This window comes from Stegodyphus dumicola, chromosome 12, assembly GCF_044657685.1.
Source record: "Stegodyphus dumicola isolate Sdum_Otavi_A_Nest chromosome 12, ASM4465768v1".
NCBI lineage: Eukaryota > Metazoa > Arthropoda > Arachnida > Araneae > Eresidae > Stegodyphus > Stegodyphus dumicola.
Window position 1 is genome coordinate 73,035,088 of NC_140779.1, and position 13,886 is coordinate 73,048,973.

At 30.3% G+C, this 13,886-nt stretch overlaps 2 protein-coding genes across 4 annotated transcripts in view; one reads left to right on the top strand and one right to left on the bottom strand.

The window, feature by feature from the left end:
* The window catches only part of Syx8 (syntaxin 8), a 34,613-nt gene extending 33,861 nt beyond the window's left edge, over positions 1-752 (top strand). The window contains exon 9 of the mRNA XM_035369110.2: positions 584-752. The gene's annotated coding sequence lies outside the window, so the exon portion shown is untranslated. The remainder of the gene's footprint in view (positions 1-583) is intronic.
* A 6,167-nt stretch (positions 753-6,919) lies between these two features.
* The window catches only part of NetA (Netrin-A), a 219,833-nt gene continuing 212,866 nt past the window's right edge, over positions 6,920-13,886 (bottom strand). For 2 of the 3 annotated variants that reach the window (XM_085806573.1, XM_085806571.1), the window contains one exon: positions 8,716-11,744. In XM_085806573.1, coding sequence (XP_085662699.1) covers positions 11,608-11,744 — 137 coding nt within the window. In that variant the 3' untranslated portion in view covers positions 8,716-11,607. Of the gene's footprint in view, positions 7,473-8,715; positions 11,745-13,886 lie in introns of those variants that run through there. The other variant, XM_085806572.1, reaches the window with a different exon arrangement.

The window sequence follows — 13,886 nt, forward strand, 5'->3', positions numbered from 1 at the left end:
TCAGTGCCACCAAACAGCTTTTGCAAGAATAAACATTTCAGTTTAAACATGCATTTTATGAGGTGTTTGTATATTTTTGTTCAACATCTGTCAGTTTTGGGATAACTGTAGAGTACATCTTATGGCCTCTGAAATTGTGCTGGAAAACATTACTGTATTGTATCTTTCTTCAGAGCATAATCTGTGAAGCAAATGAGGAACTTTATTTGAAAAGATTTCATATATTGGCAATAATAGTAATTTTAAACCAAAAATTATAATTAAACTAGGAATAAATTTATTACAAATTTTATATTATTAAAAGATCTTTGTAGAATGACTATATATACCTCCCCTCTCCTCAGTACATTCAATAATGCCAAAAAATTTTTTGTGGCATTGTACAAATTTAGTTTGATAATTTAACATTTTTGATAACTTGACATATTTGATAATTTGGCATCACTAAAGTACTAAATGTGCCTGATTATTGGATTGTTGCTGATATTTGTAATTATTAAAATTATGTTTTCTTAGAACTAATTTCTTAGCATCTTAAAATTTCTTCTTATTAAAATTGTAAATTTGATTATATTTTTTCTAGAGGTTTTTTTAAGCGCAGACAGAGTAACTGGACATGGAAATTCTATATATTTTGGGAAAAGAAGTAACCAAAAAGCAAGTTGTTGAATAAAGTCACCTATTTTATGTATATTTGTTTTTATATGTGCATTAAATATTTCATAATAAAGTATTTAATTTACTAAGAATAATTGTTTTTATCTGTTTATATGTGCTATGTATTTATTGACTAGAAGTTTCATGCAATTCAGACATCTGCTGCCTTTTTTTTTTTTTTTTAATGTAGCATAATGTAAAAGTGAAATTACTTATTATTACCTGCTTTAGAGAGGTGCTCTTGTAGAGACATTGTTTTCACTCATGGTCAGGTTCGTTTTTATTAATTTTTTAAAAGATCCTTGTTGCAGATATTACTTCTCACAATATTGCTTTTTTTAAAATATACTTTGTATAAATTAAGGATTTCGATTTTAAAATTGAAAAATTTGGGTTACTGAAATCATTGGGCAATTTTCTGCATGTAACAGGTCCAGTTTAAAATGTTTTTGATTGCATGGGACACACAGTGTGTTTCGTGTAGCCAATATTTAGAAGTAATCAGATAATAGATTATGTTCATTGGGAGCATATTAATAATGTACATGCATGTCTGTTCTCTATATATGAAGTACTTGTCAGAAAACATAAAACTTACTTGAACTTTTCTGCATGCAGAAATTTTTTAATCATTGCCAACATGTCATCTTTAAATCTTTCAAACTAAAAATACGAAAATTTAACAAAAGGGCAAATTAATCTTCTTATTAATAATATTTGATATTTTTCATTAATAACAAGATTGTTAGTAAAATAGTAGCTGTCTGAACCATAGTTTAATTGTTAGTTATAAATACTGTCAGTTTTTTAGTCATTTTTACTTCTTTGCATGGCTGTGACATGAAAAAAAAAGAGGGGAAGAAAAGCCATAATTTAGGGTGCTTCTAATGGATTTACTTGCTTCAAAATTTGTTATTATTTGCAATATACCCCCAAAAAATGTCACAAATTTTAATAGGGAAAAGTTAAAGCTTGCTTATCATATATACTGTGTGTTCATCTGCAGTAAGTCAACATAAAGCAGTAATCAGTTTCATTCCCACACAGGGTATAGCTGTGTACTACTGTTATAATTCATTGCTAGATTTCTTACAGTGTGGTGAGAAGGTCAGCACTGTCATGGTATGGTGAGTTTGTTTATCTCACAGGAGGCTGCAAGCAAAATGACGTCTTAAAATGCATCCATTTAAATAAAGATTTCTATGTATAAAATATTAAAATTTTTTGTGATAGTTGTCATTTTTTAAACTGTTAAATAAATGTCTCATGGATGAAGCTGGAAATATGCATGGTAAAAAATTAATAGTTGTGTAAATTTAATTATTTATATTTTTGAAAAATGCAGCTTATGAAAAGAATGAAAAGAATTTGTAATATCTCATAAATAATGCCAAAATCCAATCTGTGAAATTCTGTTCTGGAATACTGTCAATGCTGATAGCTTTTTCCATAGAATGGACAAATATTCTCTTGAAGTGGACTAAAGTTCCCCCCCCCCCATAATTTTGTGAAATATTGTATCCTTCTTTTTAAAGAAAATAAGGTGCTATAATTTATTACAAAGTAAATTTTAATTAACAGTAATTATTGATGATAGATACTTCAAAATTTTATCCTGGAGAGTGATATAAAATTCCACTAATTTATATACCATGTACTCGCACAACACATTTGCGTATTAAAATACCTATTTAGCTTTACATAAAGAGAAGTTCATTTAAAATTTCGAAAATAAATGATTTTTAGATGATATTATTTTCCCCGTCTTCGCAGTTGAATCAATTTTTGCTGTACCATTATTCATAGGCGTTTACTGCTGATGAGACATAACACACTAAAGGAGAGAAAATACAGTTGCTGACTTTAGAATTAAAGCAAGAAGGGTTATTATGATGCAGAATTATTATGATACAGAAATGCCTCTAATTTTGGTTTTTTTACTTAAATGTCTCAGGGATTTAGAATTTCTGGATTTGTGAAATGTCTTATCTTTCTTGAATAAAATCATTTATCTTTCTTAAATTTTGTTTTAGAATAAATATTTCTTTCATTGTGACGCAAATTTAAAACTTTTAGACTATTTGAAGTTAAAATGTGTAATCGCAAGACAATTTATAAACTTTATAAAAAAAATAACAGGTTGACATTCTTTATAATAGCCTAATAAGTTTTTTCATGGATTTATGTAATACTAGGTGAGGAAAAGAGAATGGAGTTGGAAGGAAACTCCATGTAAATAGGGCTAATATAGAAAGACTATTAAGTAATGCTGATAGGGATACTTACGACACAGTTTATAATTGTGCTAAAAGATTCATAGAGCCTTTTGTAAAATTCAAGAAATTCTGTGCGATGACATATATTTTGATTTGAAGAGCATTGATATTTCTATGAAATTTGCTTTGCATTATCTCAAGGCCAGATTATGCATGAGTTTATATGCTAATTGTTCATGACAGAATTGTGAATTTATGGAATTGATATGGCAAGTAGGCAGTGTTGGCACATAACATTTCTGTAGGAAATTGTCTGGTGCGTTTGTTCTGTAATGGAAAAGATCTCAATTAATTTGCCAAAATATGGCCCCCTATGCACATAGGGATCTTGACAATACTCATATCTTAAGACAGCATCGCTAGTAGTATCTTTGATCATTTTGTCATCATCGTTGGATCTGGCATTTCCAAGGAAAGTGCTGTCCAGACCAAAACACAATTCCTGTACTGTTATGTTGAACACCATTTCTGCAATCGAATGAAAAGGCTTAATGTTATTTTTCCCATATGGGAAACTTTCCTTTATGGTAAAAGTTGAAACAGGACTTATGAACCATATGGTGAGTGGAGATTATTGATTAGACCCGACACTCTTTGGCTTACCTGAGGCATGAAAGAAGGTTCTGTTCCTGCCTTGATATGAGGTTTTACTTGCGCTGTTTAAAAGGTATTAGCGTCATTATGTATATCTTTTTTCTAGTTTCTAGGACTATACCACTGTGCTTTCAGATTCTAACCTTCAAACACATCAACCAGATGACAACTCCATGTATGCAAATTCAAGATTATATGCAGAAATAATGAAAACTACACCAAATAAACTGAATAATACTATACTGTTCTACACAAAAGATGCAAGAATATGTAAAAATTTTCAAGATAAACTGCAAGAAATAATTCCACAATAAAAATGAAACATAAATGTCAAAAAAATTAATACTATACGCCAAGGAGGCCTAGTTATTCACTGCCATAATCCAGAACACGTAAAAAAAATTTGCTATAATCTCCGTACTAAAACAACTGCAAAGGAATAGTTGACGTCATATTTCCCAAAGCAAGATTACCAAAATGCACAATTCATAATATATCAAAAAATTTCAATCCTGATGAACTGATTCAAATTATAGTCCAAGAAATACAATCAAACAGTTCAGAACTAATACCCTTATTTAAATCGATTGGTCCAAACAATAATGAAAAACGGGTCATAGAATGCCATGACCAATCTTTTCAAAATTGTATAAATAAAAAATATATATTGGATGTTGAACCAATAAAATAATCGCATTTTTTTTTTTTTGTGTGTGTGTGTGTGTGTGTGTGTGTGTGTACGCAGATGCCAAATATGGCAGGACGTCTTCCACAAAATTGTTACTTTAAACCAAGATGTTCATTCTGTGGTGGACAACACCATGTTTCTAATTGCACAACTCAAACTCCATATTGCATTAAATTATTGGATTAACAATGAAAAGTTTGCCACAAATTTTGACTGCAGTCACCTTGCTTCAACTATTTTCTGTTCCACACACCAAATAGAAATCAAACAAGTTAAATCTGGGAGATACCAAAGAGTGTCGGGTCTAATCAACAATGATGCAAGATACTATAAACTACCTATCGATAATTTCAATCAACAAAAAGAATTAACTGCACCGATTGTAACGTATACTTACTGCCTAGATCGCCACAACAAAGGCATTAAAAAATTCACATTAAACTATAGACTATAAAAATAGAGTCATGGCAGCAAAAATGAACTGAAAAAGGAGTCACAGTGCCTAACTGCTAGTCATCAAATATATAAACTTAAATCATGAACTCTTTTATATGAAATCTTATTCATGAACACTTTAATGATGCAGTAACTTGAAACACAACATATTCTCTTTATTTTCTTTAACTTTTTTTATTTTACACATTATACATGACATATAATCATACATTATTATATGTTTTAACTTTTTCCCTAAATTTGGAAATTCTAATTGTATGATATTTTATGTTTCATCTTTTATGTATTATTCTTTATTTTATTTCTATGTATTTTATGTATATCCTTCTTCTTATGTATTTCATGTATTTCATGTTTATTCTTATTTATGTATTTTTGCATTTACAGAATTATGTATTTTTATCTACAAAATTGATACATGTCTGTGATATGAATGAGAGGCCCGGTTTCTACTGGAGGAGGCAATCCTGGCGATGTAGGCTATGTCCATCCGCTGCTTCATATTGAATATTCTCCCTTTTTGACCTCTTCTTAATCAATGCATCTCTCTTAATAATAATTTATGTATATTTCCAAAGAATGGTCAATAGCTTTTTTTTTTTAATTTGCTCTATTCGGTTAGTGTTTGGGAGCTATACTTGTTCGATCTTAAATGAAGTTTCTGGTTCTTCCAACACTTTTACCTGTACTTTCAGGTAGTACAAGTTATGCCACATGGGAATATTCATGAAAATAAGCGAAACTGATTGAACAGTTTAAGATCATTGGAATTCATTGCTGAGAGCTGCAATTTGATTTTCGGCATAATTATAGAAAATATTACAGTAATTTAATAGAAAATATATCAGTAATTTAAATCTATAACAGAAAATTACAAAAATGTTAAATTGATAAAGACAAACAAGCAAATGATAGAACAAAGCAGTAATTAATTAAAAATTCATTTAAATGTATTAATTTTGATAATTTGTTCTCTTACTGATTTTTTTAATTTAGTGATTATGCATAGCATGTCCTAAAGGCTGTCTACATGTTAATCTAAATTTTGTGAACAGTTTGTAGTCATTGGACAGTCAGGTGCACATAATATACAATAAGATGAAGTTCTGTTTATGGTAATTATTGTGAGTTTTCACTTGTACATTATGATGGGAGAGAGGGTGAAGATCCCTATATGAACTGTGAATAACAGATCTAAAGTTTTGGATGTATCTTATTTTAGAATTCTAAATACAGGATCATTCTTTGTCTGCAAACCATTAAACATGCAAACGACTTAAGTTATTGAAAATTTATGAATATGGAACATGCTGTAGAAGCCTATTATTTTGCAAAAATACGGGCCATAAGTAACAGATAGAATGTGTCTCATGGACTTACATAATGCAAACTTGGTCCAAATCCAGGTGAACGGGTTTTCTGCCTAAACATTTTAGTGTTTTCCTCTGTGAGCAACATAAACATGAGCTAATTTTCCTTTGAAAATCCTCCATGGATGCTACCCGTTGGTAGGGAACCTTTAAAAGCCCTACATGAATGCTTCCGTTACATAGAGAGCTCTTGAAAATTCTCCATGACTGCTTTCCTTAAGTAGAGAGCCCTTGAGAATTCTCCATAAATGCTTCTTTTAGCTAGAGAGCCTGTGAAAATTCTGCATGAATGCTTTCCTTAGGCAGAGAGTCTTTGCAAGCTTCATCGTGCACAGCTTGTTAAATAACTCTAAGAAAGGAAGGAAGAGTCGCATCAAGTCAGCTGACGCTGAGGTATATGATGTGCAGTTTTCATTATCACTTATTGGTCCAATTTCATTCTCTAAAATGCTTTGAACATTGCCTGCTGTGGGCAAACTTGTGGTGAATTTTGAGCCAGTTTGATGACTATGTGCTATGAAACTGTCGTTTTTTAACAGGATAGTTTTAACTATCCTGTTAAAAAATGATACTTCACTTCTTACATAAAACTGTGCTTGAAGTTTAAAATTTATTTTGCGTGTAGATTAACTTTCAAGAACATGTAGTTGCTAAGGTCTTCTAAACTAATTTCCTGTGACTTTTTACTCTGGGTGCCTTAAAAGAAAAAAAAAAAAAAAATGTGTACCAACAACATGTTCCAAATGACGATACCACATTTGGAATATTGGGGAAAACTCTGGTTTTTTTCAGTTATGGAAACACACACCAAATAATTTTGTCTGGAGATTTCTATGTGAAATTTGATAGTTCCAATGGAAAAAAAAATATTTTTGTCATTAACTCATTTCAACTGTGATAAAATAATTTACATATTTAAGAAATATATCTCACAACTAAGTTATTTCAATAAAGAGAGAACAAAATAGAATGACACACTTTACAAACTTTTTATTAACAGTACTTATATTGAAAACAAGAAAATTGTCATAACAGAAAAGAACAAAACATTTAGTTTAACGATGATCTCTAGGCATTTGTTAGTACATATATTTTTCCATAGAAAATTGTTTGGTGCATGTTGTAGCATAACAAAAAAGATTCATTAACTTTTTCCATTGCCTCACCAGTAGACGAATAGTTAAGATCACTGGATATTATTAGTTCAGTCTGGATTCGAACGAGTTTGCGGTATGGTTGGTTTATGTGATTTCTGTATGAACCAGTTTTTCTTGAAAGAGTGCACAAGAGGCGTAGTGGCCCGAAAGGAAGCCCTCTACGAAGGCATCCCTCCCTGGAAGCTAGCCCTCTTGTGCTTTGCCATATTCAAATAACCAGACCCTTTAGAGTAAGATTGAAATTTGAAAAGTAGTCGCAACTTAGGCACCGTTCCTAAAAGAAATATTTTTATTAGTTGGTATTATTGTATAAACCATTATAAAAAATAAACGTACTTCATTGTATTATTTATATATTGTATAAATGAAAAGAATAGTTGTAAGGCGCCACAGAATATCGAAATGATCCCCCCCCTTTTCCCTGAAAAATTAAGAAAATATGTAATTGATTATATCTAATAGTTTTCAAGTGTGGAAGTTTTCAAAACATTTTTGCAAGTACAAAGGCATTCTGCATTGTTGACACTACCAGAAAGTTTTGCTTCTGATTTGATTACTTGGCTCCCTTTAAACAGTTTATTTTCTTCTCAGTTGCAAGAATATATTCTGTAAATGTTCCCAAGTTTTGGCCTTGAACTTATTGGTGTATCATTATGTGAAGAATGCCTATGAATTCTATACTGCGGTAGTGTAAGTTTTTGTAAAATTTGTTCTGATTGATGTATGTCCAGTCGAAAGTCTTCAGTTAGGTTTTTGTTCGTATTGTTTATTTTATTACACCAGGTGATTAAACGTCGCACATATCAAACATTAAAAAATTGCAAAACTTGGTAAATGGATATTAATGGGAAATTGTTCCAATAGATGACACTTCTATAATATAATAGCGTATCACTTGAAATTTCAGTTGCAGTTATGCTGTTAAGCTTTAAAAACCGTTTGTTTAGTGCAAGATGGAGGTGAGTTTTTCCCAAGCAGAGTGAAGTGACCAATAATGTCTCGGAATATAAACAGTGTTTTCAAATATTATCACTTGAAGATGGCCACCTCCACAGAACACCAAAATTATCGCAAACCATGAATGGCATCTCATTCATGGTTTGCGATAATCATTGCACTTTATTATAAATGAGTCATTGCACTTTATTATAAATGCACACAGGGTCCTTTCTTTTTTATTATAAACGCATGTAAAATATTTTCTCTTTATAGCATAATTAGTGGAGTTTTTGATATTGTTGATAATAATCAAAACGAGGTCTAATGGATTTGATCTTAAATATTAGTATTAATTGTTTTAATATGTATGTAATTGTGTTTTAAGACTAAATAGAACACTTATGCAAAAGGTAATTTCCCTAAGTATGGAGTTCTTTACAAGATAAAAAGATACATAATTTGCAAAATAATTCTCAAAAAATTTAAATTGTGTGAACTAGAGTAGTTAGATCGCATAAAGGCACTGATATTTACTTTTGTGATTGTTTAATGATATAGTTATGCTGTATGAAAATGGATATGTTTTTGATAGAATTTTTTATTGGCAACCTGTTCCCAAAGAGGAACAATAAAGAACAATTAAGTACATAGCATATACTGACAAACATTTACATAACATTTAATGGAAGAAATCTTTACTCTAATTTTTATGGCACAAAAGTCAAATTATTTGTCACTTTTGATGACAGTGTGATATGTTAAGTACTACCTATAACAACCAATATCTAATTTGGGTAAGATCATAAATTAACATCCACTTACATTATAAGTCACATTATAAGTCATTTCACATTTTCTATAAATTGTACTGTATAAAAAGGCAAAATTTTACACCAACAAAATAAATATTTTCATTTTGATTATTTTTAGATGATTTATGTTTGCGCAAAACGTAAATAAATGTGTTACTTCTGACTATAATGTAAGTTTTCAATGATGCAACATGCAGCAGAACCGAAAGAAAATTTTTATTATAAGTACTTAATGTATTTTGTTATATTAAAAGCAATTATTAAAAAATTCATAGTTATTTTACTTACAATTTGGTTAGTAGTAATTTCTTAAAAAATATTTATATTTTATGCATGATTTTCTTAAATTTTCTGAAATAATGCTGAAGTTTCTTAATTAACGAAGAATTTTCTTTAAACTTGTCCTTCAGCTACAAAACAAATTAGTCAATAATTTTTGTATAATACTTGCTTTACCAAAAATTTAAATTATTCTTGTTATAAAAAAACATAATGAAAAGAGCAGAAAACAGAGCCACGCAAACATACTTTTAACACACGAGGACAAATCATAATATTAAGCACCTTATAAATTTATTTTGTTATATTTTAATTTTTATGCCTTCTTAGATTTTTTTTAATTGAAGCAAGGGTCTTAATCGGCATGACTGTGGTATGGAACGTATTTTCCTTATAAATTTTGCTAAAAACATAAAATCTGCAAAACACACAGAATATTTTATTACTTTTTTGTTAGATTATCCTTTTTTATTTTGTATAATATTAGCTGATTTGTAATTAATCAAATAAATATATATTTTGATGACGAAATAATAAAGCAAAATGCTGTATTGACAGCTATATACACACAATAAAAACACATTTCACATAAACGACAGCAAAGGGGTGCTTAAGAATTTGCTTGAAAAATACTGTACGTAAAAGTACTAGGCAAAGACAATTAATTTGATTATGACCAGAAAAAGTAATTTATGTCGTAACATCTGAAATGAATACTTTCTGTCTTTTGTCATGCTTTTATTTGTAAAAAAACGACGAACTTTACTGACATCACAGTGCCTAATCTTATTCAGACATACCACTTCCCCCTTTTTTTTTTCTGTTACCAACATACCTTCAGTTAAAAGAACATTTTTCTGTTACAAACACCGAGATATATTTTTATGTATATATACATGTAATTTAAAATTATACCCTGGACAAAAATATGAAAAGAATTCTTTCTCCTTTATATTTTGGTAAGCAATATCTGTAATCGCATATGTACTTATCATTAATGTTTTAAAGCTTTGCTTCCTTTTTGTGCAGACATGTTAGGTGAATGGGTTACTGCATTGATATTTCGTTACTTTGTTAAAAAGAACTGGTTATTAAGTATATAATTAATAATTGCTTTATCTCATCATTTTAAATTGATGTTTTTTTAATTAAATTTCACCACAGAATCTTGTCTGAAATTTTAAATTTTTAATATTAAGATTGAACTGGAAAAGAACTAAAAAAATAGAATTTTCTGAAAAATCTGAAGTGTAGTATAAAATTTAAAAAAAATTAATATATAAAATGCACTTTTTAAATGAACTATGGATTTGAACAAAAGAAAGAAGTTTTCATCTTGTCTTGTTTGGCTGCTTTAAAATGTGTCTTAAAGTCAAATTTAAATTTAAAGTAGTAATAATGATGATGATAATATTTCTTTTTGCTAATATAAAATTTATGCATTGGTTTCACTAATGTAATTTGAAAGAAGCATATTTGATCTATAGTTTCAGATAATTATTAAGTCATTCTGTACTGAATATCGTTTGCTTGAATGTTCATGAGAAAATGATTTTATTATCATTAAAAGATGTGACAGGATAATCATCGTTTCAGACATGATATGTTGAGCTACATTTTGTTTCGACTGTATAAAATTTTGATGTAGTTAGTTATAGGAGTCAATTTTCTCAATAAAAAAATATTGGAAGTTACTTTTCACCATTACTCATTGGAAAAGAATTCTTTTGTTAATGGTAATTTAGCTTTTCCTCATTTACATTAATTTATATTATGCAGAAAGGCGAGCAAGTTTTTGAATTCAATGAAAATTGCGGCTGTTTGTGTTCGTGAAATAAGTTAATGTTCTTGATATAATGTTTATGAAAAATTTTAGTTCATTAGCTATGAAACCTAGTTATGTATGCGTGCACCACGCAGAATCCATTCTCGTTTGCATGTTCGAGATTTAAAAAAAAAATCTAATGCTCTTTCATCCTGAGTTATAAACCTGAGAATGTCTCGCAAAACATAAATTTCAATTTTGCAACTGAAAATTTGGTTTGTGTTATTTATTTTTAATACAAATTATAAAGAATATTTTATGTAAAGCATTCAAAAAGCACAGATTCTCATATTTTCGGCTATATTTTAGTGTCTTTAAACTTATTTGAAAATTTTATTTAAATATATTTCCCGGTTCTTTTAAATTTGATATTTTTTTGTAATATTTATGATCTCGTTGTGTCTATCCTTATCATAAACGTGCTTCACAACCATAAAAAATGATATACTGAGATTAGGACTGGATGTGGTAAACTCCGGCAGTTTTTCAGGAGGGCGAGTCATTTCTTCTGTAAAGTGTCGTACTTTTTCCCTATTCTCGCTTTTCCACTGCCATCAGTTCTTGCATTTGCCTTTTCTTTGTTTTCTCTGATATCGGCGCATTCGTCGAGCCCATTCATCTTTCCAGTCGATGACGATGCTTCGATTGTCAGCTGTGAGACCGGCCTGATCTGGCTGACGTATATCTTTACCTGAAATGTAAAGTGAATTACATTTATTTTTCAAGGTAATCATTAAAATGAAATGCTCCTAGGTCATAATAATCGTAGAATTTTTTTTATTTTAAACGAAAAATATTTATTTATTTAAGTAATTCTATAAAGAAGAGTGTAGTTTGCACCACCGATTGAACGGCTAATCCATAAAATGCATATTTCAGCCTTTTATGTTTATTGAATGGAGGTAAATCTTCCAGTGACTGAATATAAGGCTGGAGTCATTGCGGTAATAAGAGAAATAGAAGACTGAGGCACTGCAATTTTAGAAGAAACCGATAGCAAAGAGGTAATAAGAGTAAATGTAGCAATACGTTGACACATACTAGTCAAATATAAAAATAAGTTGCTAAAAATATGCGAAAGAAAAACTTAATCCTACGAATGAAGAGGAAACTTTGATTTGAAGAAAACGTAAAATGATTATCCCTTTCAAAGTTTCGCTGTCAGTCCTCACCAAAATCGTCATTTTCTTTCCAGTAGCTATTTTAATGGTAGGAGGCATGCATCTTAAATAAATGTGTTGTTGTTATGACTTATCTCACTTGTCTAACAGTAACATCAGAACAAGCCCACGAAATGCCCATTGTGGCAAAGGAGTGCAAGATGCACCTGTCGTTGGCAAGAGTCTTGAGCACCATACAAGTGACAGTACGACTCTAGTTTTGATGGAGTTTGCTCAGTCCCCCCAGTTTTGATGGAGACAACCTCGAAGGGATGGGTTCAGTGGTCTCCCAGCCTTCTTCCCCTACCATCAATTTCTTGAGAGAACTTTCGGCATGCCACATATTTAGAGTGCCCCCATAAGACCATAATATTAGAAGCTGCTAAGAACGTGCTTCTAATTCTTAAATGAAAAAATAAAAAAAAATATGAAAGGTTTCAGATTTTTAACCTTTATTTATTAAATATCATGTTCTTTGCACTCAAACCATAAAATTCAGTTCAACAGCAATATCCTAAAATAATTTTAAAATGAGCATATCTTTAGAATTTTCGATACACAGTTCCGTGCGCTGGAGATAAAAATCTCTTTTTTCCCCCCGTAGAGTGTTGCCATTGCTCGCTTTTAAATCATTGAGTTTGTTAATCAAAAATTCATTAAAGTTTTAGAAAATATGAAATCGATAAAAAAACAAATTTCAAATTTGGTCTTCCACATGCCCATATTCGTAGGAGGATTACGTCATTCAATATTCGATGGCTCTACATACCGTTGTTTTATCACAATGTGAGAAATATACATACATTTAATGCATATTTTTAATTATTTAATTTCTTCAAATATAATGCAGGACTCTAACATTTGGTGGCAACAGTTTGAAAAGTGAAATGGACATTTATAGTAATCGCAAAACGAAACCAATAGTCCTTCAGGGACAAAGCCCCTTTGGACTAAAAGCCAAAAGCTGGTATGATGAGGAATGTGAAATAATTAGCAAAAAGAAAAACCATGCGTACTGTCTTCTAGTGCTAAAACATTATACAAGAAATGCTGAGGATGAGTACAGAGAAATTAAAAGACAAGAAAGAAGATGATTCAAAATGAAAAAGAGACTATATTGGGAGGAAATTTTATAGGAAATAGAATATCTTAAAAAACAAAGAGACAAGAAAGTTTTATAATGTAGTAAACAATGCCAGGAAAGATTTTTGGTGCTAGGATAAACACTTGCTGTGATAAAAATGGTGACTTTATTAATGACAGAATTGAATAAATATCTCAAAAGAACGATATAAAGCAATCAGGAGGCAAATGTAGGGATTTACTTTGGGGTGGGACAAAAAAAAAAAAAAAAAAAATGGAAGAATATAACTTTTGACCAAAATTATAAATCTTTTCATGGTGACCATCTCTGAAAATGACCAGTGTTTCTGAGAATCTAAAGAACCTCGTTCAAAACGTTACTTCTCTAAGACTATCTCAAGCCCATCAGCTGTCGAGCTTTAAAGTAGCTGAACACTGGTAGTTCGGACTAGGATTCGAATCCCGGTGAACGGGCTAGTTACATGTACGTTTTTCGCGCCTTTTTCCATGTATAACGTCTATACGAACCAGTTTTCCTTAGAAAGTCCTCCACGAAGGCATCCCTTCTTTTAGGCAGATAGACCTCGAGT